This window comes from Eretmochelys imbricata, chromosome 22, assembly GCF_965152235.1.
Source record: "Eretmochelys imbricata isolate rEreImb1 chromosome 22, rEreImb1.hap1, whole genome shotgun sequence".
Taxonomy (NCBI): domain Eukaryota; kingdom Metazoa; phylum Chordata; order Testudines; family Cheloniidae; genus Eretmochelys; species Eretmochelys imbricata.
Window position 1 is genome coordinate 14,711,920 of NC_135593.1, and position 26,591 is coordinate 14,738,510.

Consider the following 26,591-nt stretch of genomic DNA (forward strand, 5'->3'; position numbering starts at 1 on the left):
CCGGCACTGCCTCCTGAAGCAGGCACTGTAGGGAGCCACAGCTGAGTTTCCCCATCAGCCAGCAAGCCCTCGTGTGACCAGAGTAGCTACAAGCCACACACACTCCAGCAGCACTGAGCTTGGCAGCTATCCCAGGGCTCCTGCCCCTTCCCCTACAGCACCTCCTGCTGGAGTCGTTGAAAGCTTCCCTCAGCCTGGGTTCCCACCATAGTTGGATTTTGCTCTGACTCCTTTTCCTTCTGCCCTCTGGGAGTCCGGAGCAATCAGCCAAAGGGCCCAGATTCCCGCACCTCAGCCTGTAGGCGCTCAGGTACCTCAAACGTCTCTGAAAACTGTCACCTCCCTCCCCCTAGCACCAGGCCAGATGCCCGTAAAGACGAGATTGTAGTTGAAGTTAAGTCAGATAAACTTCCCGAAGAGGCGGGGCTTCTGCAGGGCGCTAACAGCGAGAAGAGACCTGCAGGTGACCAGGTAGGACAGATCTCCATGCAATTACCTTCCGGGGGCTGGGCTCTCCCTTGGCAGCCTATGGCCAGGAGTAGCAGCAATGCTCGAAGGGCACAGGGGGTGTCTCTGCCCTACAGCTCACACTGAGGGTGGGCCTCCTCTGGAGCTGGGGAAGCAGCTGTCAACTGCTGTTCCCAGCACCCCTCATCTTGCATGGGCCTTCATCATCCATCGTCATCAGCAGTAAATAAGGGAAGTGGGGAAGAGACCTCATGGTGCCAGCCTTCATTGCACAACAGTCAGCGCCGGGGCCGAGACGTGGATGTGTTGCTGCATGCTCGTGGGAAGTAGCGGTGTTGAAACTGCTTTCCCTTCTGCTATAAAAACTTTCCCTTCCCCCTCCTTAGCTCTCTCACCGTGAACTTGACCACTTCCCCTAGCTCCCAGGAGAAAGCAGAGTTGCAGGCCCTTAGGTTTCCCTGTTCCCTCTTGGTTCGCGGTCAGCCTGGTCTGGAGCTAAGCGGTGTAGGTGTTACAAGCTAGAGAACCTCTGGCCTCCGCAAAGCCCGCGTAGGGACCTAGACTCCCTAGGCTAGGTATGTGCCTAAGAATGGGATCCACAAACACCAGGGCAGGGTCTGTCCTCAGCCATGGGACTGCAAGGAGGAGGAAAAGAAGGTAGCAGCCCTAACCAGTGGGTTCTGCTGCTAGGGAGTTTTTCCCCTCTCCCCAGGGAAGCTGCTCCATGGGGTATAAGCAATTAAAGAGGCAGCCCCCCCCACCACTGATATAGGCTTGTTCCTGACGTTTATCCTAAAGTGCTTTGTCTAGTTTTAATATGCAGAGGTTTCCAGTTGGACACTTCCAGTTCAGCTAACATGTTCCTTGGTTTAATGCAAATCGGCATATACAAGCACATGCCCCAGTAGCCTTCAGCTCATCCCTCAACCACAGAATGGTGTAAGGAGGAGCCTCCACTGCCAATACCCACTGCTCTAGGAGTCACACTTACCCGGGTTGGCTCTGAGCAGCTGGTCCTTTCATCTGTGGGAGGAGGGAGAACCTGCACTCTGATTGCCTCTAACTACTTATTTCTTGTCCATGGCTTAAAGGCAGAGAAATACATCGACCTGAGGAACTAGAATGAGGGACCCGCCATGTGTTTTTTCCCTTCAAACCTTTCCTGATCCTGGATCGCCGCCTCCCAACCCTGCTCCAGCCCCTTGGGAGCGTGACCAGAGACCTTGAAATGCATCACAGCGCTGAGACTGCTCTGCCAGGAGAAATACCTCACCCCCCAACCCCACCCAACATGGCCGTTACACTAGCCAAGGGTCTGAAAGATACCATACTAGCAGCAGCAAATCTGGACTGGCTTACTGCTTCAGAGAGGCCAAAAACAAATTCTTGGAAACATCCACATTACCCTGACAGGGGAAGAATTTAAGGTCTTATCAGGAATGTTACTCTTCGCTTTTTATTGTTCCAGTTGTGTGTGTGTATTGAGAGACGGGTGGGGGGGAAATCTAGAAGCAATTTTACCGAAAATTCACAACAGGTAAGTCCCCCTGCCCTCCTGAAAGTAGGCTAGAGCACTAGGCAGTCTGGGTTTCTCTGGCTAGAGTTGTGCTTTTAATTGGAGCTCCTTCCGACTGAAAAAAACCCAACCCCACAACCCGTATTAAATTAGCAGCATTCAGCTAAGTCTCTGAACAATGGGTGCATAGTATGAATTACAGCTAGGGAGTGGAATTTACCTGGTGGGTTCTAGGATGCAAATGGTTAATTCTCTTAGCTTTTCCCTTAACTGTTCTTGTTTTGCTGGTTTAGATTCACAGCCTCTCAACTTGCACTGGTGAAATGCAGGTAGAGCGCTCCATTCTCGGAAGAGTTGATTTAGTTTTCCCAAGTGACTCTATTGAGAACAAGTAGCTGAAAGGAAAGGATCTCTGTTCTATGTGCAGTAAAAAGCAGGGCCTCCCAGTTGTTCTGAGGTTTCGGCAGGGACTGGACCCAACAGTACATTCATACGAAAGTTTTAAAGCTGCATGATGTGGCATTGCTTAGCTGAGGGCTTAGGCCTTGTTTCACACCTGCCACCTCCCTGAGGAACGTGGCTACCCTGGGCAGATTTCTAATTAAGCTGTACCGTGGCTGAAATGAGCAGGCCCTCCAGCAGACCACGTCTAGAGTCGAGGCTGATGAAGAGAGAAGCTTTATGCCATGCTTAGAAATTGGCACCTCTCTTTAAAAAACCCTCAAAAAAACCCTAAAGTATTCTCACTAGATAAAACATTACATATCCTTGACTAAAATCCCACTCTCTGGCCTAGGCCAGGGTGACAGGTACCAACTGTGAACAAGAAGGGAAACTGACAGAACTGAGCTCCCAGACTATTGAACTGGTGCTATCTCAGAGATACCAAACAGACCACCACCTCACGGAAAACACCTAGCCTGTAAGCATATACCGCTGTTGCTTCCATCAGCCCTATGAGTTCTCCCTCATCCCCAGGCGAACACTGAGGAGATGAGCCCCTTGCTTTTCCTTCTCTATTCCTATTAGAGAAGTAAAGCAAGTTGCAGAACTTGTTTCACCTAGGCACACACCCCCATAGCTGCTACTTAACCAGCCATTTATTTTCCATTCCTCCAACTCTTCAGCAACAAACAGACTTACATTAACACTGGGCAAAACGATAACAGCTCCTTTCCTATGCACCCAACTTCCTCAGTGGTTATTGAGACTCTCTGCGGCAGCAGATGCAACCAACTCATTAACAAAAAGGGTGAGCTGTACTTGTGAGCTAGAATTATCAGAAGCAAAAGCTTTGGTTATATATATATATATATATATATATTTTTGTTGGTTTGTGTGTAAATTTAAGAGTTTGTCTGATATTTGCAGGGGTTTTTTTTATATATGTGAAAATAAAAAGCCAAAATACTTCCAGGACTGGCTGTACTTTGTCTCAATTCACAATGGTGAAGTGAGAAACTCAATTAGGGATGTTAACATTCCCTAGGTGCGGATTGTACACTTGGACTGTAATGTGTGACTTCATCTCCTCCTCCCTTCACCCCTCATTTGTCTACTGCATTTATAATATATGCTCACAAGTGGGTCAGGAGTTACTACTGCATTCCTACTTAGACTGAATTTGATTTAGATTTAATTAACACAGGGATGGGCAAACTTTTTGGCCTGAGTACCACATCCGGGTATGGAAATTGTATGGCAGGCCATGAATGCTCACAACATTGGGGGTTGGGGTGCGGGAGGGGGTGAGGTTGGGGGTGTGGGTTCTGGGCTAGGGCTAGAAATGAGGAGTTCAGGGTGCGGGCTCCAGCTGGGGTTGCAGACTCTGGGGATGAGGGGTTTGGGTGTAGGAGTGTTCTCTGGGCTGTGACCAAGGTGGTCAGAGGGCGGGAGGGGGATCAGGGCTGGGGCAGGGGCACGGGAGGAGGTCAGAGATGCAGGCTCTGGATGGCGCTTACCTCAAGCAGCTCCCATAAGCAGCAGCATGTCCCCTCTCCAGCTCCCGGCCAATGGGAGCTGCAGAGCTGGCGCTTGGGGTGGGGGCAGTATATGGAGCCCGCTGGCTGTCCCTATGCATAGGAGCCGGAGTGGTGGACATGCCCACCATGCTCCTGCTTCCAGGAGCCGCGCCAAGCGGAGCAAGACCCTTACCCCACTCCCCAGCTGGAGCACCAAGGCGGGGCAAGCCTCTGACCCTGCTCTCCGGCACGAACTTGAGGGTCGGATTAAAAGGTCTGACAGGCCAGATGCAGCCCGTCGTTCGCCCACCCCTCACTTAACAACTCCATAGCTGTGCTGCTGCCAGAGAGGAAGCAGACGCAAGTGTTTCAGGAAAGATCTATTGACAGTCCTCTCTCATAAGAGGTCAAGAGTACCCCCCCACAACTCAAGAGAGACATTTCTCATTAGTTTCTTATAAGAATGAGGCCTGTCAGATACCAGTTTGCATTGCTTAAGGAGCACATGCTTTCCTAGAATGCCAGCAGCTGGTGACAGGCCCTTTTTCCTATATTTCCCACCTTTGCTCAGAAGGGGCAGTGTTGACAACCCATGTGTTAGCAGAAGACCAAAGCTCTGTGAATGAGGAGGAATCCTCATTCAGTAGGGCTGTGCAGTTTAAGACAAACTTGCAGCGTCTCAAGGCTTGTCTCCACTAGAGTTTTGCTGCTTTAACTACACTGGTATGACTGACACTGCAAAAACCCCTAGTGTGGACGCAGCTATACTGGGATAAGTGTTTATACCGTACTCCAGTTCAGGAAGCAAAATACACCATATACCAGTATAATTTCATCCACACTAGGGTTTGTACTGGTATAACTATGCCAGTGGGGGAAAAATCCCACCTGTCACAGACAGTTATACTGGTATATCTTTTCTAGTGTAGACCAGCCCTGAGCTGTCCACCCTAATACCAGTTTGTATTAGGATGTACCAAATAACCGTAATAAGGTACCTTTTATCAGTTCCTTTGGTGGTAAGAACACCCAGTCAGCAGTTCTCAGCGTTTAATGTGCATCCCTGTTACATTGAATAGGCTTGTGACAGTTTCAAGAGCAGTACTGTCCATGAATCACAGTAAGACCACCTCACTGATATGCTACAACAAAGGAAATTTATTTAAAAATAAAACTTTGTTTTGTTTTGTATTTTTTTTTAACTGACACAGGTGCATGAAATTCAAAACAAAAAAGCTCTTTAGTGGGCTGCATACAAGAATGAAAAAAATTAATAAATAACATTAGTATAACTTCTAAACATTAACAATGTATTTGCAAAACAAAACGAGGACTTTAAATCAAATGAACCTTAAAGCTCAGCTACTCTCTGTAAGAATATTTACCTTCTGTTTTTCTTATTCTTTACAGGTCTCAAAGGATTAAATACTGCTAATATAAATTTTTTTTATATTAATGACACTATTATACTTAAAATATTTTGTGAAAATCTCAACATTTTAACACTGATATTATATAAATTGGTATTCATTATTCAAGAGAAATAAAGCTACTCTTCCTCCCCCACCATGAATTTCAAAAAAAGATTTATATTAGGAATTTAAAAAATAATAATTTTCTTGTTTCCTGCTCTGATTTTAAACTGGGGCACATTAAAAAAAGCCACAAGAATTGCATTTTTGTCCTTAGTCAGATAAAATGCACATGTACAGCAGTTACGCTGCCCCTAGATTAGCTGGAAAGATGTACAGGGTCTTAGTGCATAAAGCAATGTGCTGTTCCCCAACCTATCCAGCTGCCCTGGGATTTGGGTAGCAGCTAGGGACACATGGGGAAAGCTTACAAAGAAAGCAGAAGCCACTGCAAACCAGCAGAGAGGCACTAACTGCTTAATGCTTAAATCTGCAGCTCTTGCAGAGAGGAACAAGACAAGTGCAGGTCAGCAGGCAGATTTCTCCACCTACAGGAGTAACAGCATGGCTGTTACCTCCCTCCTGTGGGAATTGGTTGTCTTGTAGATTCCCATACAGTTGGAAGGGTGGTTAACGCACTTGAGGGGCTGGAAACTTGGAATGGGATGCACAGATCTGCAGTCACAGCTACCTGCTGATTGTCACTTGGTGAAATACAATCTGGTCCCACTGCATTTTATTACTCCTCTCTCACTGGACTGTACGTTGCTTACTCTGTTTCCTGGGGTGAGAGGTGGGGGACAAACAGCATTTTTATGACCAGAACTCTAATTGGTTTTGTTAAAAGCAAAAAGAATCCTGTATTACAATTCTACTGTCTTCACACCAAGCTTATTACAGCACCAATCCAGACAAGTCACCGTTAGTAACAAGGATAAGGTAAGAAACCTCCACAGTTGAAATGCTACAAAACACAGGGTCATCTTTGAAGCGACTCTCCCCGATCTCTCTCTCTCTCCTCCCGCCCACCCCCCACTTCCATCCCCTTCAAAGCAGTTGCACTCACAGGCATCGATAAGGCTAGTCTAGTTGAGGCTCTAAGTTTTCACAAGAGGATACTCAGATCCAGCCTGGAGACGCAGCATTCTCTTAAAGGCACTAGACATTTGGCTTTTTTTTTTTTCCTTCTTTCTTCCATTTCTTTCTTTTAAAGTAAAATAAAACGTTGACATTCTGGAATAAAGACACAGGGGTGGGATGGGGCAATCATAAGGTTACCTCTGCAAAAGAAAAGCAGCAAGGAAAATACACCACAAAGTGCTTCACTTTACTCCACAGAGAACCACCTCAGGAAGCGCTGTTGGCTCGGCTATGCTTCGGCAACACTCGCAGACTGTTACAAACATTCACGTGTTCAAGGAGAAAAAGCCACTTAAGTTTCTCAGATAAGTTTAAGACACAAACAGTGGGCAGAAAGGACACATGCATAAAAATAACATCAGAGATCCACGCCACAAGGATTGCCTTCAAATCTCTAATCCTGGAATGATGTCCACAGGCAATGAACCTCCATGGCCGAACCCTGAAAAGAGGTCTGTCAAAGCTTTGCTAGGCATGATCTAATTAGCAACAGGACAAGCCTGTGAAAATGGACTGTCCACAAGGACTAGGAGACTGCTGCTTTGAACAACAGGCTCTCTGCACAGCAGGACAACAGTTCAGGCTTTTTAGCTGGTTAAATTTAATTGCCGTGCAGCAACGGCAGAAGCACTAACCCTGCTGAAAATGCAGCCACAGTGCATATTGAAACACCCGGGCTAACCATGCAGAGAAAGTTATAAGCGAAGTGGCTGCAAAACCAACCAGGAGTTAGTGGCAGCTTTAGAGACAGATACCAAGAAAGGGTAGAAAAGAGTAGTCTTCACGTCAGAAGGGTCACTATTTGCTTCTGAAGCACATTTTGGACAAGCACAGACCACGAAATGATTCAGATACTCCAGAAATTGCTTGGTCAGTATCAGAACTACCACTGCATCATGCAGATGTAATAAGAGAACAGAGCTGCCCTTGTACCAACCTCAGCTGTTCCTGCACTAAACCTGCAACCAACAAGGTCTGAAAGACATGCTGACCACGGCCTGCTATGTATTATTGTCACAGCATTTCACACAAAAACAACAAGACATGACCTGTTAGTTGCCGTCTGTCACGTGCACGGGCAGAGGAACAGCAGATTAAGGTATATTCCATGGAGGGCAGACAATCACCCTTCCCTTTACAGCTCAAAACTTCACTAGGGCTGGACTCTGCCCTCAGCGATGCACATGCAACTCACGCTGAAGTCACATGGCTTGACTTTGCACTATTACAGTGAACAGTAAGCATCTCCCACCTTGCACGAACACAAACCACAGCATCAAGCTGTGTTTGCAAATTATACCTCTGGCGCTGAAACAGCAGCCATGCTGATGGGCAGTGACTGTACCGCACAGAGAGTTGCTCTCCCTAGCATTCCAGACGATATTTTCTTTACCAAAGAAGGGAGGAAAGGAGAAAAGAGCAGACAGTTCATGCATTTATGTCACCTGGATCCCACTGCACATACAACAATAAGGGTGGAGATTCAGAGATAATCATTATGTTCCACATAAAATGAGAATCTAGTACTTTGTTCCCTTCTGTAATATTTGCTATTACTCTTGTTAAATTCCCTCTGTCGATTTCAGGCTCCTGATCGGATTACCAGATTCTGTAAAAGGGATGAATTACATCAAACAGTCTCGCACCCCTAAAGATATTTCAAGCCATAAATAGTCATTTAGTCACTACTGCTGTTCATTCATACTACTGACATTCAAGAGCGAGCCAAATAATTCCGGGCACAATCTGAAAAGTTAATGTGCACTGAATACATGCGCATTTTGTTCATTTGTCAGACTATGGTCTCTGAATCTCTCTTTGATTTAATTCCTCTCTGAAAGAATCAGTCACTTCGCGAACACCAAAGACACCCAAATTGAAAGGGACTGAGTAAACAGGATACTAGCAAGTCAGGTTTTTCCAAAATAATAGTTGAACACCAACTTTTAAAGTCCAGTTTGATTGCTTCATAACTATACAATTTCCTCTGATCTCCTGTCTGACACAAGCTCTGACAATTCCCTGGTGTAACGAAGGGGAAGCAAGCCCCATATTATTGTGACAGACAGCCTCAGAGAATTTTGTTGCATTTTTGCTACAAAGCAGATACGATACTGATGAGATACATCGGTTGCACCTACCTACTCCACAAAACCTGGCACACAGGTGAGTGGCTCCCACAAGCGCTCTCTAAAGGAGAGGATGGAATGTGTGTGAAGGCCACTAGTGTGCTATAGCCACCATGCAATTAAGATAAATAAATCATCATATTTACCAGATGCAACATTCCTATAGAAAGTGTGCATGGGAGTATCCAGTGGTAGCTACTCAAGTCCAACACAGCTGTAAGCAAGTTGAAGCACTGAAGAACAAGATGCTCTGGGCTAAAAAGGTAAGCAGCAGCCAGTTCTCCATGCCTACCCTCCCCAAAAGACTCTCCCCCCACCCCGCTAAGTTCAACATATCTAACTCCCTGCATTCCAGTGCCAGCAATGCGATACATGGTGAGAGAAATCCACCTCCCAGCACTAAGGAGTTAAAAATACCTGACTGCTGCCAGTCACACTTGTATCCCAGCTAAAGGGGAGGACTTAAATTGTGAGCAATAATTATGAGTACAGGAGAAATGCCACAGTAAACGGAAGCAATCTAATCATCTCTTCCTAGATCTCCTATGTATTCCCAGCAGAGGGCCACCTACAGACTGCTCTAAAAATCCTGAGCCAAACACACAGCAGTGAACAGGTCCCAATCTAGTACCACGAACCACAGGACACACCACATCAACCTGGAGACATTTTCCGAGCATTCAGTTAGAATTCACAGCACAAAACACTTGCCCACCCCCAGAGCATCAGCTCTGGGATCACTTGTCATGATACCTATTTCTACCAATGCCCTTTGAAACAAATCTGTACTCCCAAACAAGAGGCGGGGGTGAAGGACTCCAAAACGATGCCAAGACACACACTGTATAAACATCTATCCGCTCCGTTTCACTCCATTGCTTTGAAATCTGGAACCACAGAAACCTGATAACTGATTCTCTTAAGAGGCAGGGCTGAATTGAGCACAATGTCTCTCAAGGAACCCCTTCCTCCTTGCGGTTGCAGCTGGGCTATGGGCTGCCCAGGCCGTTGGTCCACAGAAGTTGTAGGCAGGGAGGTGATGTGCTATGTGGCCACGTGTGCAGGGGAGGAAATGGAGACAAATTCCCGGAGAATATTCTTGGCCATTTCGACATTGTTATGGGCAATGACCAGCGCTTTCTGAATGTCCTGATATGAGTATCCCTGGCTCATAAGGTTCTCAATCTCACTGGAAAGTTGGGGCGATGTGCTGGTGTTGGTGACAGCACCACCCTGCTGACAACTCCCGGCTTTCCGTTCAGAGTTTATCCTCCGCGGCAAGGGCTTCGGCGGCCTTTCTGGAACTTGAGAGCCATCGGAAGAACCTAGAGGGAGAAACACCTGGGTTATTTGGGAAGAAGACAAGTGCTTGTTGCGTGAACAAGCAGCTTTAGAACACTGTAGAACCCCACAAGCCACTTTTCCCAGCCAGCCCGTCCTTGCAACTTCAGTTTATCTCATCTCCTCTTCCCTGGTGCACAAAAATGGTTACAGAGGTTTAGTAAATAATTAGTAAACCCGACTGGTTTTGCTTATAGAAACAAGACGAAGCAAATGGGAGCTATTTGGGTAAGCGTGTGAGCAGACCTCAGACAGCAAAACGACAGTAAGAAAGAGGTCTGGAAAAACAATGCAAGTATAAGGAATATGCAAAAGATCTCACCACACATCCCAGTATGTGTCTAAGGCTTGGGAAACCCCCCTGGTTAACCACTCACTTATTACCTAATTTATCAGGCTCTGCTCTTTTCTAATGAGACCTGGCCATTCTGGTCTCAGGGCCAGGTCTGTTCCTGCTTTTGCACTTCTCTGCCACATCCCCCACTCCCTCTGCAACAGGTCCAGTGGAAGGGTACCCTACCTAGCAACAGTAACCCTGCTACAGCAGATCAGCAAACTCAGCCTCTTCAGCCTGTCCTCACCATGAATTATTCCAGCGCCTACCTTCCCAAGGGCCACATGTTGTATCCTCTTGTGAAAAGGTAACAAAAACATCAGTCACTGATTTGCCAGTGAAAATCTGCCCAGTGTCTAGGAACACTGCCCCTTCAGATATCACTGTTTGCTATCCGATGTTCCTTACCGTTGTCTTCTCATTTTAACCTTTGACAGCTGAAGAAAACATTTTGTCCTACTTTTCAAATCACTGAAAACTTTTCAACATGAATGTTGAACATCTTAAGAAAAAGTTTGATTTGCCTTTCGGGGTAACCCCTCAGGTGCCTGAAGATGGCATTTTCCAATAGGTAAACTTCTGCAAAAAGTGTACAAGCCCTTAGAGTAAGAACTCCCAAACAATCTAGTTTAAAAGGAGCCCGCCGTGAAGCACTGGTGTCAGGAAGGAAGCAGTCACCATGATGCAGGCTCTCTGAAAAACGTATCAAAAGCACAACAGGCAACCAATTCACTGAAGCTGCCCCATCCATCAACATGCAGTTCAACTCACTAATCTTCCAGGAAAAACAAGCAGCTTAAAAACAAACAAAAAGCCTTTTGTACAATTGCAAACAGGAACTCCCTCCACAATTTGCCTTAGAAATAGGTAGTTCACCATAAGCTGGATCATGTTTCAGAGACAGCAGGTCATGCTAGAACAGTAGCCATGAGTACGGAGCCTTGTTACAAGTGTATAGAAAGCTATGTTTTACGGAGCAGAGTCATCCATAATGGTCCATCCCACCTAGTAGCCAGCCTCTAACAAGAGCCAATACCCCATGATTCAGACAGCAATGAAAACTCCCCAAAATCATAATAATTAGCCCTCCCCTAAAGCATTTTTCATCTGTAGATCTCAAGGCACTTTACAAAGGAAGGACAGTATCATTATCCCCACTTTACAGATAGGGAAACTGAGGCACAGAGACAGGAAGACCCTTAACCATATGGTGACACAGTGTGGCACAGCTGGAAACAGAAAGATGGCAGATTCTGCTCCTCTTTTATCCCACCCATGGTATTCTATGAACGCTGTGGGGCATTGAGAGGAGATGCCGGGAAGGGCATGTGTGGCGAACCTATTAAAGTCCTGCTGCTTTTCCCAGGGCTGGAGGAGAGCATCCTGAGGAAGTGGAAGCTGGAAGTCTGAAGAGCAGACTCAGGGGAAAGTTCTTGGAGGCTCTGCAGGAAGGAAAGCTGGAATCTGAAACTTCCAGGCAAAGATCTGGAAGACACTGATCAAGGCAAGGAAGACACCCTCTGAAGGGTGTTGCCAGCAGCATCTGAGAGGCAAGGTGTTACTTTGAGCTGCTCTTTGCTTAGAGTCTCTGCTAAGTTAGAGGACTTGGGAGCAGGAAGCACTGTTTCCTACTTCTCCCTCTGAGCCCCTTGCCACAGCTATCACATCCTCTTCCTCTGGGGGTAGCCTTTGATTCCTGGGGGGAAATCAGGCATGCTGAACTCCTCACTAGAGTAGCCCCACAAGATGCAAGACTAATAACCCCAAGGTGGTCAGTGCCTCCAACAGATGTGACTGGACAGTTGCAGAATAGAAGTCCCAGGCTCAAACAAGATTTTTGCACAGAGTGAGCCTTGATTTTCTCTTACCAAGTCTGTGTGAGCCAGGACAGCACTATTTTCTACAGCCTGGAGACAGAAACAACTAGCAAGTCCCTTCTCTCTACAGAGTAGACATCACCAAACAGTTTCAGAACACTATCTCCATCTGCTGGCAAAGAATGATACCCAAGAGTCTGACCTAGCACAAAGAAAAGGAGGACTTGTGGCACCTTAGAGACTAACAAATTTATTTGAGCATAAGCTTTCGTAAGCTACAGCTCACTTCATCGGATGCAGAAGATCAAAGATTGGTCTTTCTTACTACCTTTGCCTGCAGAGTTACCAATGTCTTTAGGGGCAATAACATCAGAAAGCTCAGTTTTAAGTCCAGCTATAGTCTGTGTCTTACTTCCCCTGCCAGTGAGTGCTACAGGTAAACCTAATTTCCACAGAGGAGTATTCTTGATGACCAGGTGAATATGGAGGGTTTTGCCAACTGCTAATCCAAACACCAAATGGTTTAAATGGCTAGTGCAGCACATGTTAAGATCTAAATCAACCCTAACCCTTCAGGACTGGAGTACCTCTGGAATACAGAACTGATTCTTCTCTAACATAAAGGCAATAACAAGTTAGTGACAGAGACGCTTCAAAGATGTGTACCAAATTACCACATACTGCTGCAAAATCAGGAGGTAAGGGTGTTCACCTGTGATGGGATCACAATCCAGAGACATTCGGCTGAAGGCAGAAGTGGCATTGGAGATATCAGACAGTGTGCGACGAGCTGTGGCAATTGGTAAAGGTGGTTTGGGGATATCATATCCATCTTCCTCATTCTCAGACTCTTCTGGGCCATTGCTAGCACTGGCTGCAGCCATATCCCCCTCATCTAGAAAAATACACAAACAATTAGCTCCAAGTGCTTGAACAGAGCCTTCCCTTTCTTAAGACAGGCTATATATTCCATTCACATCAGTCCACATGCCTTCACAGAGCAGATAGCTAAGGGTCTCTTGTTGAAACCCGAGTCCAGAAGAAGTTCTTTCCAGGAAGCAGTGAGTAAAAAGTATCACAGTGGAAAAGTTGTAAATACCTACCCCTGCCTCACATGGTACATTTTTTAAAAAACCCAGGTGTCTCACAAACACACAAACTCTTCAGTTTTCCTGCTTAATTTTAAACTTTACACTATGCTTGCGGAGCAATGCAGATGCCTTTAAGATCAAATCCACCTTGGCTGAGTGCTCCCTGAGTTTCTGCAGTTGACATTCAACTAGGCAGAAAGCAAAAGGGGGCACGAGAGACACTGTACACTTTGTGTCCCGCCAAACAGCCTTCTGCGGGCAGGTCTGCGTGTGCAGCTGTGGGTTGTTCTTTACCTTTCTAGTAAAGTTAACTATCTATCTTCTAATGTATCAATCACAGTAGTATCCAGGGCATAAAATACAAAATGGAATTCATCATTCTGCCAGGAAAAGGACACAAACACGCCATCCCTCCATCAATATATGTACTATCTGGAGCATGCTCATTCTTGGCTATTCCCTTCCAAGAAGCAATAGCCAAGTCATTTTGAAGCTGTGTTAATGTGGAGCACGGGCTGTGAGAAGAGACAGGTCTTGCATCAGTCCCCAAAAGGGTCAAGATTTGGGTTCACCTTGATCTCCAATGACAGAAAAATCCTTGGGACATCAGTGAGAATGCTGGCACCCCAAAAAATTTGCCCTAGAGACCTGCCGTGTGATATCTCCACTAATCACAACTGCCACATTGGTGCACAGGCCTTTGCCTACTCCATTGAGAATCAGCAACTTGAAATGGATCACACTAGAAAAGGAATGTGTCAGATACACACACAGGGACGAATTTCATAAATTCAGTAAAAATTACCAATAATAATGAGGAGAATTAATGGGAACAGCTGGAAACAGAAAGATGACAAGTCTGGGCTGACATTTTCCATTCCAGCTACCTACAGCAACTACCACTTCATACAAAAACCTTTATAACGATGATTTCTTTTAAACAACCGATGAGTCTTAAAGCCATGTTAAATTAGGTTCTCTTTACTGACATCCCAGTTTGCAGTCTGTAGGCAATGCCAATTGAACACTTACACATATGACAAACTATTTACCTTGAACACCAAGTGACACCTCTGTTAAATGATAGCTTAAATGCTATTTAAATTGGGAATCTTATCAATTCACTCCTACCCAATTTCTCTCACGGGTGCTTTATAACATGCATTGATGCCCACTCACCAGAAGTGTTGGTGGTCTCCAAGTCAGCGGATGTTGCCTGGGACTGAATGTTGTACATAGCTTCATACATACAGACATTATTTGGCTGATCACACTCCAACTCTCTGAATGAAAAGTGGAAAAAAGTGTTCCCTTAAGATATGCAACAATAGTTTCCTCCTCACCTACAATCTGTTACGTAGATTCCTCTCAGATGCATACTGTGATATGAAGCACAGCTCTGCTACCTACTTTCTTTCAGAGAATATTTGCTCTCATACACATTCTGACATTGTCTCCATTGCAACATAACAGATCAAAATGTAACTGGTATACCTGGAAAGTGAGGGAACAAAGCTGTACATGGAATGTCACATTTCTATGTCTGCTGATGTCAAAGGAACAACAACAAAAATGGCCTGGGGGCAGGGGTGAACTGCATCCACTATAAAAGGACTCAGACCAGAGCAATGTTCACATTTCATTTACCCCACTACTCTAATCTAGATCTGGTCAATACCAGAGGGAACCAGGCAGCAGATAAACCACGGGACCAAAACCTCAGCCAGAATAAATGAACAAGCCTCCTTGGATAGGTGGGGTTGTAAATGCAGCAGACAACTATAATCTCACCGTAAACCGTGAGTCATTTCCAAAGGCAGCTTGATCTCTGTTTTTTGTTGGGCAGAAGCAGGAGGCACCAGAGGCAGAGAGGATGGTGACATGTATTCAGTGTCCTCATCGCTTTCAGACTGCTCCCCCTGTTGCAGTTTTGGCACGGGCAGTGGTCTGCAGAAGGAAGAGGATCAAGAGCATGTGAAAACCAGTTCATCCAAACACCACCGCAATCAGTTTGAAAAACAGTTAATGCAAATAAAAACAAACCATGGTTAAGCCAAACAACTAAATCAGTTTGAAAAGCAGCTAATCCAAACAACAACAAAATGGCAACCATCAGCTCTCAAGCACTGAAAGTCAAAGCTTCGAGCCAGGCTTTTCAAACTGATTCTGACTGAAGCAACAACCTGGCTTATTGGAATTCCGAGCTATGTAATTGTGAGACCTGATTTGACGGTGAAATAATAAGCAAAAGTCTTGTCCAAGGTGCGTGGTAACAGTGCCATAGAGAAATCCTAGCCACTGGAGGATCTCACATTTCAACCTCATTTCAACATATACACTCCCTCATACCATATGTACTGCTGCGTCTAAGGCACAGGACACTGCACACCACGTTGTCTGAGACTGCAACAATTCTGGGTAATTACCATTCCAGTAACACTCGAAATTACCAGTTGTAGATCTAATACTAAGGATACTTGCTGAGAGATTTACTTTTCCTTGTTTGTATGTTCTTAACAATCCAGCGCTTGAATCCTAAACTCAGGCCATCTATATAATGTCAGATTCTAACCCTGCTACCAAAGAGTACTGAGATGTAAATAGAGATCCAGAAGTACATTTCTGCCCTCTCTACATCTACAGCAATCCTGAAACTGATTATCTCTACTACAAGAAAAGAGCCTTCATTCAAAAGTAACACACCTGACCGCTAGAGAGTAGATAGCATTGGCAGATGAAGAGGGTTTTATTTTGGGGTGCTCATATTCTGAGCCTGTTGGGGGGCCACTGTTCAAGTTCTGCAAAGAAGAAACCATAGGTTAGAAATAGCACTTCTGTCAGCAGATTCAAACAGACATCAATGTCTCATCACCCAAAGCACCAACTCTTGTCTGAGAAAGGAGAGCTTCTTTGACATTCTGAATCATCCATTTCAAGAAACCTTGTACCTGCAAAAGAATTTGTTGATATCTAAAAAGTACACTGGCTTTCAAACTCTGAAGAAACTTGGAGTTGGAGGAAGCAACAGATAAGGGTTAAAGAATGAAAGAAAGTAACATGTTCTGGGAAGCATTTCTTCTCGACTGAAATATACTGCATCGCAATGTGTTACAGATGGTGGGGGGGGGTATCAGTCCCACACGCAACACAGACCCAAAGTCAACAGTGACTGTAAATTGCTGCCAACTGATCGCAACCATTTAAAATGAGCTGGGCTCTTAGTCCAGCTGTCAGTGGACAAGGAAACCACATCCCAAAAAAGCCCACCACAACCAGCACTACCTGACCACCTTCCTGGCCATCTCAAAAGAGAAGCCAAAGGACTGAAGCCTCCCCTCCTACAGACCACTCTGGGCTGGGTGTGATGCATAATGTCAGGGCAATGACATCCCATGGGAGGATTTTATTGCTCACAGCTCTTGATCCAGCACTTATAATGTGTATGAAAAATGTGAACAAAAATGACAGTTCAGCTTTATCATCACTTCAGAGAAGTCTTATACAAGCAGCATTCCCCGTCTCTCCCGCTCACAGGAAGCAGGCCTGCACCACTAGAAAGCAGGGTGCCACCACATCAAGTGACTTACCACTGTGGTGTCTAAGCTGAGTGTACTCCCATGCCTAGGAGCATCAGGTCTGGAATCCATCTGAGATGGTAGTGAGAATGGGAGCGAGTGCCGGTTCGTCAACTCTCTTCCTGCCCAAGGGTCACTAGGACTGAGAGCTACAGACGGCGCTTTTGGAATTGGCCGCAATGGCCAGGGCTCCCCCTGACGGCTGGAAGGTACGAGGGGTAATTTGTCTCTGGAAGGACAGTCTCCTGGTGTACAGGGTAAAGGACGTCTCTGAGGTCGACTCTCTGCCCCAATGGAATATGGCCTGTCTGGTGGGGGCGGTGGTGGGAGATCTCTGAGCGTTGGAGGTACCGGCAAAGGTTTATCTTTATGGAGGGGACCAGGAGCAGCCTGTAAGACAACATCAGACATTTAAAACCACAGCTTAACAAGCAGGAAGTCCAGCCCACTGCACTTATCCCAGTTAGGACGCTTCTTACACAAAATTAACTCTAGAGCAGCCGTAGAATGTGAAATAACTCCCAGCTATATCCTCCATAGACCTTTAGATACAACATTTAACCATTTATGGCTAGGAATACATACTAAGTCCCAGGTTTGCTTTCTTGCTGCCCACAATGGCACCATAAAGGATCCCTACCAGAATTCTCACTATTTCATCGAACTTCTTGTACAGATTGAATTCACAAGTCAATTTTTATCAAATACTGATTAATAAGATTGGTTATTTTCCCACCTGAGCTTTCAGCACCAACCCACAGCCTCTCCCACCCACTCCAAAAAAAACCAACAACCACTAACATGCCCAATGCTACCAATACTGTGCTTCCTCCTTCTACTGGTCATAAAGGAAATATGACCATCTCTTCCTTCTAACGCCCTTCCCCTTCCCTAGTTTTCTCTCTGGAAAAAGAAATGCTTGGGGGAAAACCTGGAAAGGGAATATAAGAACCAACTTCACCCAGCTAGGCTAGTAGCTGGAACAAACACAGTTCCATAAATGCAGCTCCACATGGAGTAGTCAGAGGCGTACTGGTTGAAGACCAAGAAGGACAAACTGCTTTCTGGGGGAACTGTGGGCCCTCCTTGGATGGAAGAAAAGAGCTGGTCTGAAATGACTTGTGGAGAAGAAGGAAGAAAAGGTAGAGTCTGAAGAGAGAGTAAGGACAGTCCAACACTTTTCCCATATCTCCTCTGCATTCAATAAAGGACCTTGGAGGAGGGTGAAAAGAAGACTTCACCTTGGAAGTGGTCCCAGGGCTGGAAGCTCCAGAAGGGATGGACACGCGTTGCTGCAGAAGATCGAGTCGTGGGGGTACTGGGGGAAGTGGGGCTTGTGGAGCCACTGAGAATGGAGAAGGAGGGCGCTCAACCTGGAAAGAGAAAATAAAGAAAATGAACAAAGAGCCAAACTGTAGAGAAGACATCCTATCTAAAGCACCACACCCCTCTTGCCTTCAAGTTCTGCACCTCACCTTACCTTGCTGCAGCTTGTAATGAAATTACTACATTAACACCGAGCATGCAATACGAGGTCATGTTTGTTTCATAGCACTGCAGCATTTGCCTGAAACCAACCTTGTGAATCACCAACAGGCCCAACTCTGGCACTCAGCCACATGAGCACATACCTAAAAACCTCGCTCTAAAGTGCTGATAAATTGTTTGGTTGGACCAACTATTCTTTAATACTGGTACTGGATTTGCAGTAGGCATATTTTCTTTTCACCATCAGAGGGCATGCTCCACTACATTAATGGCAGAGCACAGTGAGCAGAGTTATATTATAGAGGTGTGCAAGTTGTCCCTTTGCCATGACGGGACGGCACGGCACTTACAGCAATCATTAGCGTGCACCAGGAGCAGTGTCAAAACCTTCCTTCTTGTCCTTGGATAACTGTTTCACCACCTGACAAATCAGAACAGTCACTCCTTTTTTCCTTATCTTTATAAGAGTTGCTTTATGATACAGGCTAGAGCATGGTAACTTTGAACAGCTTGACAGTATTTGTAAGTATCTGGTGCTGGCACATCCAGAGCACTTGCCTACTGCAAACCACAATGGAAGTCAGGTCATGTCAAGGGAACTGTATCCTGACCCCAAGAAATGCCAAGCTGCATAGCACTCATCTCCAAGACGGTGGCCTGGAACTTCAACTGCTGACTACAAAAGAATTTATAACAGGGATGAATCAATGCAGATTATCATTAAATCTGAACAGAGAATTCTTAATTAGAAGGCCCTATTTTATATAAAGTGAAACTAACTATTTAAAAAAAAAAGTCTGATTCAAAATCTTTTTCCCTAGGCACCAGAACAACTAACTGGTGATGGGCAAGTGGCAGCAATAAGCCAACAGAAAAAAAAAAACCCACTGTGCAGTGATTCATAAAGAATGCCTTACTTGCACACATTTCCCTGGCAGGAAGCGGCATTGATGGAAGGCAGTCATCAGACCTTTATTACACAGATTAATCAGACAACATATTCAAAGATGACAGTCCAATTGACTTCCTCAGCAAATCAGACTGCCCTCTACTTAGTTCAGTCATCAGCCCCTTGGAAAAACTTCTTCTCTAGCTGGTTGCTTATACTCAGCACTGAGGAAAATGACTTTCTGCTGATAAGGCTGATTACAGATCATAAATCAAAAGCAGCATCGCTCAGCACGCAGAGAAGTATTAGAAATATAGGTCTTGTATTTCAGTAGATGAATTATGTCACCCTGCTAATGGCTTGGACAAAGACCCACCTTCCAGGACAATATATACAATATCAGAGATTCTGGTATGTAGAACAATATCGCCTGACTGAACTGGTAAGTTTCAATAGTATGGAACTTACCATCTCTGTACCAACCGCAACCTGGAAATACAGAGGGCAGTTTCTATTCTGGGGCTCAACACCTCCAATGTGCATAGTCAACAAGACTCAAACCAGCTTACTCTGTGTCTATTGCCACATTCAGCAGCATGTGCCTAATGGGGCCTTTACCTTAGCACCGGCCAATTCTTTCATCATGAAGAGGGAATCATCTGCTCTGTCATCTTCATCATCATCATAGTTTGGGGAGGGAGCTCCCTCTGCACATTGCCGCAATAATCCTCCTCCTCCTCTGGGATCAAATGGGTCGACTACAATGGGCTCTGTGCCTTTGATTTCACAACGGCAGAAAGGACAGCCCTGACCTTCCGATTCCTGAAGGGGGTGGGGGGAAATGGGAAGAAACCTATTAAAACAACGGCTGTTATGAAAACAAGTAAAATGGACAGTAACTTATCAGACAAAGGAGTTTAGTATCATCTTTTTATTTGGTTTTATTTAGGTGTATTTTGGTGGAGGGAAGGAGTGAAACAGGAATTAAGACTACACTATAAATACAGCATGATCCTTATCATTTGGAGTAAAACCAAAAAAAAACAAAAAAAAAACAACGGGTTTTTAAAAAGCCCTCCCTCCCACACACACTATTCTTAAGGCAAGAAAGTAGCTGCTAGGGCACCAACAATGAAGAAAAGGTAGGAGAGTCTAGTGAGTAGAACCAGTTTTGAACACAGAGTCCAAAGTCTGCATCCTGTGGGGACAACACTCTAGCATCCTTTATTATTTTGCGGTTGGAGCAAGGCACAACAGATGTATTGATATGAATTTCACACTATGCTTTCAGCTCCACCACCAAATTGTCGGTACCCATAAGGATCTAGACCAGAGGTGGGCAAACTGCAGCCCGCGGGCCACATCTGGTCCCTGAGCTCCCGGCCGGGGAGGCTCACCTCCGGTCCCTCCCCCGCAGCCACCATGCGGGCAGCGCTCTGGCCCACCGCTCCTACAAGGCAGCGCAGGGAGCGCAGCTGGCTCTGGCCAGGCAGCGTGCTCCTGCTGCTCTGAGCAGCATGGTAAGGGGGCGAGGGGGGGACCCGGGGGGGCAGTCAGGGAGCAGGGGGCAGTTAGGGGACAGGAAACAGGGAGGGTTGGGAGTGGGAGTCACAGGAGTGTGGCTAGGGGTCAGGGCAATCAGGGGACAGGGAGCGGGGGGGTTGGATACGGGGTGGGGTCCCAGGGGGTGGTTAGGGGCAGGGGTCCCGGGAGGGGGCGGTCAGGGGACAAGGAGTGGGGGGGGGAGGGTTGTTGGATGGGTTGGGGGTTCTGAGGGGGGCAATCGGGGGCAGGAAGTTGGAGGGAGCGGATGGGAGCGGGGGGCCAGGCTGTTTGTGTAGGCACAGCCTTCCCTACCTGGCCCTCCGTATCCTTTTGCAACCCCAGTGTGGCCCTCGGGCCAAAAAGTTTGCCCACCCCTGATCTAAACAGTTTGAGAAGAAGGAAGGAAAAGATACATCACCCCAGCCCAAAGACAGACCAACTTCACTCTGAAAGAGTGCACAAATGGGGCAATTCCTTACCTGCCATGCAGTGAGACAGGAAGTGCACATCAGGTGGCCACATGGCTCAATTTTCACGTCCTTGTCATTTTCTGCACAAATTTTACACAGCTGGAACGTGGAGCCCATCTCGCAGTACAATTCATATTGTTCCTTGAGGGAAGGAAAACAGAGATAATTCACTCTGGAATATAACGTGCCTCATTAGTCGTAACTACAAGAAATCCCCCCCAATATTCACACAGAGAAAAAAATCATAAAATCACAGCATCAAACCACAGCTCAACAGAAACAGACACTTGCAAAGGTTACATTGCAATTTTATGTGCTAGAGACTTCCGTAAGCAATGCTTCTGTCAATCTCTGGGAAAAAAATGGACTTGAAGCTATCCTAAAGGAGCCTAGAAGCCTTCCAGTATAGAGCTTCAAGTTCAACTTAAGGTCACATAGGTCAGGGATAAAAGACGACATAGGAGTTAGTGTGTCCTTCTGCCAGCACTATCATATTACTCTAAACAAGGAACCCAAAACTTATCAGCCCTAGACAGAGATGAAGTTTTGTTTGATGTTTTCAATCCGTCTTCCCCAACCCAACCATTCAAAGATTTTTGTGTCTCTTATAAGACCTGATACAGCTGCTTCATACACAAGGAACCAGTGTATTAAGCAGATGAGGAGGCCAGAAAATGGAGAGAAGTGGTGCTAGTTTGACAGGACAGAGCCCTCTTGCTCACCTGTGTAACTTTAATGTGGTCCTGAGGTGTAGGCTCACACAAACCGGTCAGGTCAGGATTTTGATTCCGACCATCAGGAAATAAATAACTACAACAAGTAAACATAACATAAGATTTAAAGAAAGGCACCTTCCTTTCTTTCTAAAATCCCTTTTTAAATCTCTTTTTAAAAATGCAGAGGTCAACTATACTTGAACACTGATCACTCAGCAAAAGAAAAACCTACCTGTAGGTTCAGCTTGGGATCGTCTCATAGGGGCACTTTTCCACGTAAAGACTGAGCATCTCAGTTCTTTGGGAATCCAAGCTGCTTTGGTTTGAAAAGGAACTTTCAAACCAGAGAAAGCCCCCTAATATACCACATTTATCAATACGCAAACAGGAAATCTGTTTTCATGGTTTCCCTTTTGCCAATGATCAAATTATTCAGTTTTTTTTTTTAATAAAAGGCACTCTCAGCCCCCAATCTTCTCTTCTTATATGACCCACCCTGCAGTGATGTCTTAATGATGAAACTATAACACCCGAATAAAGAAAACTGAGGTCATAACTCATAATCCTAATTTTTGTGACATCAGTATAGGGTCAAATGGAAGAAGAGACTACATTGACAGGAAACTACAAACCAGACATGTACCTTCAACAGTGGCATTGGGAGTAGAGACAAGCAATGAAAAAAATGGCTCTCTCTATGAACATTCTTGAGAGTCAAACTCCCTCTTTAGGAACGCAGTTCAGTAAAACAATCAAGCTTGTGAGCAGTTCCATCGACCTCAACAGGACAACTAATAGGTTTACAAGTGCTTTGCTGATTCAGGGCGTAAATAAAGAGGACGGACTGCGTAATGCTCACCTGCACAATATCCCTATCAGTTGCATGGCCGCTGCAAAACGCTGCACATACCACCAGCCAGAATGACACGCGACTGAAACGTGATGGGTACGTTCTATCAGCCCACTCATTTCTAAAGGTACATTAACTAGTGGTGGGATTAAGGCCAGTACATCATAGGGGCCACAGCAACAGGATGCATTGTACACTCACCGCAGACTGAAAGAGCACAACAGGTGACAGGCTGATGCAAAGTTACTTACAAGCCTTCCCTGAAGCCATCTATCAGTGCTTGAAAAAGAGGTTTGTTGTGGGGGATAGTCTGGAGAATGTTCCCATCTGCAGTGACGTAACCGATGGCCCACTGACCGAGTCGCGTACAGCTCAATCGGAATATGTAACTGAAAAGAGACAAAAACAGAAATTCGTTTTGCTTGGATCAGCCAAGAAAACGTTAAGAACCAAGTAGGCAGCCTCTGTCTAGCTATCTCAAGATGAAAGATAAAGACAAGCTGAAGTAGCTGGAGGGTTTCTACCAGCTTTTGCCACTTTGCTCACTTGTAGCGCAAAGGGAGAACCCCGCAGTCTGATACAAGTGAAGCATCTAAAAGCTCGTGTATGCGTGCGCACGCTCAGTTAAACACAGAATCCACAGCAATAAGGGTGAGTGTCCTCACACTCACTTGCTGTTTCAAATTAAGTTTTTTAAAAGATTATACAAGGGTTCCATTTTTAAAAGTTTCAGAGTAACAGCCGTGTTAGTCTGTAGTCGCAAAAAGGAAAGGAGGACTTGTGGCACCTTAGAGACTAAGGTCTTAAAGTACACAAGTACATTCTACTCCTTTTATTTTTAAAAGTAGCATGCAACCTGTGGTCTCCAGAGGTGAGAGGCACTAATCTCCTCCCCTGCCACAGCGCACGGTAACAGCAACCAGCAAAACACCGAGTAAGGCCCCTCTGTCAGACCGACCCTCCTCTGACACAGCAGGTGCTGCAAAAGTAACTAACTAGAGGAGTTAGCAAGAGTCCTCAAAAAGGCAACTGCTACCAAGCACTAACCTGCCAGGTTTGTGAATGAATTTCTGAAGCCGAGCTTTCACCTCATCATAAGTTAGAAATGCCATGTAACCAGGATGAGTCACTGCTAGGCTATTCCAGTTCCTGAGCAAAGAGGACCACGGCTAAAGAAACAACAAAAGAAATACCATTAACCATGCACTTCCAAGATGTACCCATGCACATGATTGTCCTTAATCCAAAGAAGTCAGTTCTTCAATAAACTGGAGTTCTTATTCCATTGTAGGGGCTAAAACTTATTTACAATCAAGCAGCATTAGGATTTGAGTATCACCCCCTGGAGACAACACAAAATAGCAACAGGATGGTGACAAATCGTACCAACATGCAAAGTGTAGCAGCAACAAAAAGGAAGCAGTGAAAGCCAGAAACGTAGATAGTGAGGTGTTTCAGTTATAGAGACATTGGCCCTTTCCCCTTAACTACACAGGAAAAATTTCCTTAGCTAAGTCTTGGCATCCCAAGAATCCCTTTCCGCCACACCTCTGTGATAATACAATCAGAGAGGCTACAGTGGACTTGCCCATAAGGTGATGGAGCAACAAAAAGTATCGCAAAGCTTGGAGATAACACTGTTATAGTCTGCCAGTGCAAGGCTATGATTGGTGGCCATCCCTGGGGGAGAAGAATGAGGTATAAATATTGCTGTTATCTACTAGCGCTCACAGAAACAAAACTATGCAACTCGGTGTACTCTGTTCAACTAGCAACCGGACCAAAACACAAAATCAAAGAACACTTTCTGTATCCCCTTTAGATAGATGGAAGGATAGGCAACCTTAAAGGTGAGGAAGAATGGATAAATCAGAATGTTTACCAGGTAGAAAAAAAAGGGGGAAGAAACCACAAAGTGAGACATTTATCATTTTAGTAGTCAAACACCACTGGGACAGAAATCCCAGTCAATACACTTAACAAATACCAAGGGATAAGTCATTCTGCTCACAAGGAAGGCAGCCCAGGAATGGCTACCACTCACACCATTCTGGGGAAACTGAGAGGTGAGACAGGGATAGAGACGAGTAATTCAGAAGATTAAGCGAAGGATTACAAACCAGAAACTATGACTCGGCTCTGTCACTGACATGCTGCATGGCCTCAAGAAAGTGACTTAACTTCTGTCTCAGTTTCTCTGTCTGTGAAATATGGAGAGCGATACCTAATGACCTAATCTCACAAGGGTGTGGTGAGAATATTGTCTGTACAATGCTGTGACTGGATAAAGCAATGTACAAATGCTAAGTGCTGTTGTTATTAATGCACACAAAGTCAAGAGACTAAGCATAGCAGTTTACAATACTCATAACTGTAACTCCTCCTAAACCACCTCTTCACATACTAGAGTAGAGAGAAGTACATAATTTGACCAGCCGCAAAACAACACTGCATATGGGAACTTTCAGCTAAACACATCTTAATTACAACCCACCCTATCACATGGGGGAAAAAGGCAAGTCAGAGCCCAAGTAGTAAGTGTTTGTACTTGTAAATATCCAATTGCCCCATCAGAAGCTGCATTCTTTATCCAAGTACTACTGACGACACAGATTTATTTTAGGTTTTCACCCAAAATTAATATTGATTCCATTCAACAACAGAGATGTTTATTTCATATAGAAAACACGATATGTTTATATAACATTTTGGTTGTGGCAACTCAAAAGCCAGGAAATCTGAAGTTCCATATTGTCATTCCAACCAAAATACGCCCTCACAGAAAAAATATCCAACAATAAAAGGGCACAAGGGAGAGTTAGGGATGGACTGATTGAGTGAGCTTCACATTTCCTGGCTTACAGAAGTTTATCATAACCTCAGTTTTAAAACTGACCTTTAAAGTGGGAAAAATTGATTCGGGGAGGGATATTGAAAGTGTGCTACAATTACGATTTATTTTTAGAAAGCCCTTTTTCCCCCCTTTGGCAAGAAATATCACACAGTGCTACCGAACAGCAGAGTTCTAAATCTTAAAAATATTTTTATATTTTCATTTATATATATAGGGGGAAAAGAAAAGTCTTATTAGTATTAACAGTGTTATTTTACTATTTAAGGCCTAGTGTAAAGGTCTATCTAAGCAGTAGGCTACATATATTTCCAAAGTGTTTCAAGTGACTCACGTTCCTCTGCCCTTACCTGAAAGAGTCGGGTAAAGATATCAAATTCAAACACTGAAATGTAGTCATTGCATGTCAAGTCAATAGTCGACTTCAGAGCCATGGCCTCTAGTCCTGAACTGATTGGATGCACCTCATGCAAGGCCTGGCGGAAGGTCTTCCATGGGACAATAGTCCTGGCAGGGGAGGAGGGGAAAAATCCGCAAGTGTGCACTTAGAAACATCATCATGCAATGCCATAGTGTCACACTCTATATATGATATATACAGTTGTGTACACACAGGCACCCCCAATTAGAAAAGGAAAGAAAGACAAATCCAACTGAACTCAGAGAGAAAATTACTCCTGTCAAGCATGAGGGAGAAACTTCCCTGCATCACCAGCAAGCAGCAGCAAACCAGCCATCTTTCAATTCACTACTCTGCAAAAAGTAAAATGTTGGAATTGCAAGCCCAGCTCTGATCTCTCTTTCCCCCATCCCATTAACGCCTGTGCAGCCAACAGTTCACACTGAAAAACAGCATCTACAGCACTTGCTGTCATAATTTGATCCATTTCATCTTTCAGCAGCAGGCACAGGAAGAGTTAATTTAAGTCTCCCTGGAGCAGAGACCAAGACAGTCAAATGACAGCACACAGCTATCTAGAGAGATGATTTGCCTGAAT

General features: G+C 45.1%; 2 protein-coding genes across 4 annotated transcripts in view; one reads left to right on the plus strand and one right to left on the minus strand.

Annotated features, from left to right (window-relative positions):
* Window positions 1-1,589, plus strand: part of MCAM (melanoma cell adhesion molecule) — a 33,902-nt gene extending 32,313 nt beyond the window's left edge. Inside the window, exons 16-17 of the mRNA XM_077839641.1 lie at window positions 354-471; window positions 1,560-1,589. Coding sequence (XP_077695767.1) covers window positions 354-471; window positions 1,560-1,589 — 148 coding nt within the window. The remainder of the gene's footprint in view (window positions 1-353; window positions 472-1,559) is intronic.
* A 3,493-nt stretch (window positions 1,590-5,082) lies between these two features.
* Window positions 5,083-26,591, minus strand: part of CBL (Cbl proto-oncogene) — a 53,468-nt gene continuing 31,959 nt past the window's right edge. For 2 of the 3 annotated variants that reach the window (XM_077839665.1, XM_077839666.1), the window contains 13 exons: window positions 25,944-26,100; window positions 23,790-23,911; window positions 22,994-23,131; window positions 21,899-21,986; window positions 21,186-21,317; window positions 19,780-19,983; window positions 18,026-18,157; window positions 16,797-17,174; window positions 15,913-16,007; window positions 15,001-15,156; window positions 14,389-14,492; window positions 12,831-13,013; window positions 5,083-9,951 (listed from right to left, as the gene is read on the minus strand). In XM_077839665.1, coding sequence (XP_077695791.1) covers window positions 9,671-9,951; window positions 12,831-13,013; window positions 14,389-14,492; window positions 15,001-15,156; window positions 15,913-16,007; window positions 16,797-17,174; window positions 18,026-18,157; window positions 19,780-19,983; window positions 21,186-21,317; window positions 21,899-21,986; window positions 22,994-23,131; window positions 23,790-23,911; window positions 25,944-26,100 — 2,170 coding nt within the window. In that variant the 3' untranslated portion in view covers window positions 5,083-9,670. The remainder of the gene's footprint in view (window positions 9,952-12,830; window positions 13,014-14,388; window positions 14,493-15,000; window positions 15,157-15,912; window positions 16,008-16,796; window positions 17,175-18,025; window positions 18,158-19,779; window positions 19,984-21,185; window positions 21,318-21,898; window positions 21,987-22,993; window positions 23,132-23,789; window positions 23,912-25,943; window positions 26,101-26,591) is intronic. The other variant, XM_077839667.1, reaches the window with a different exon arrangement.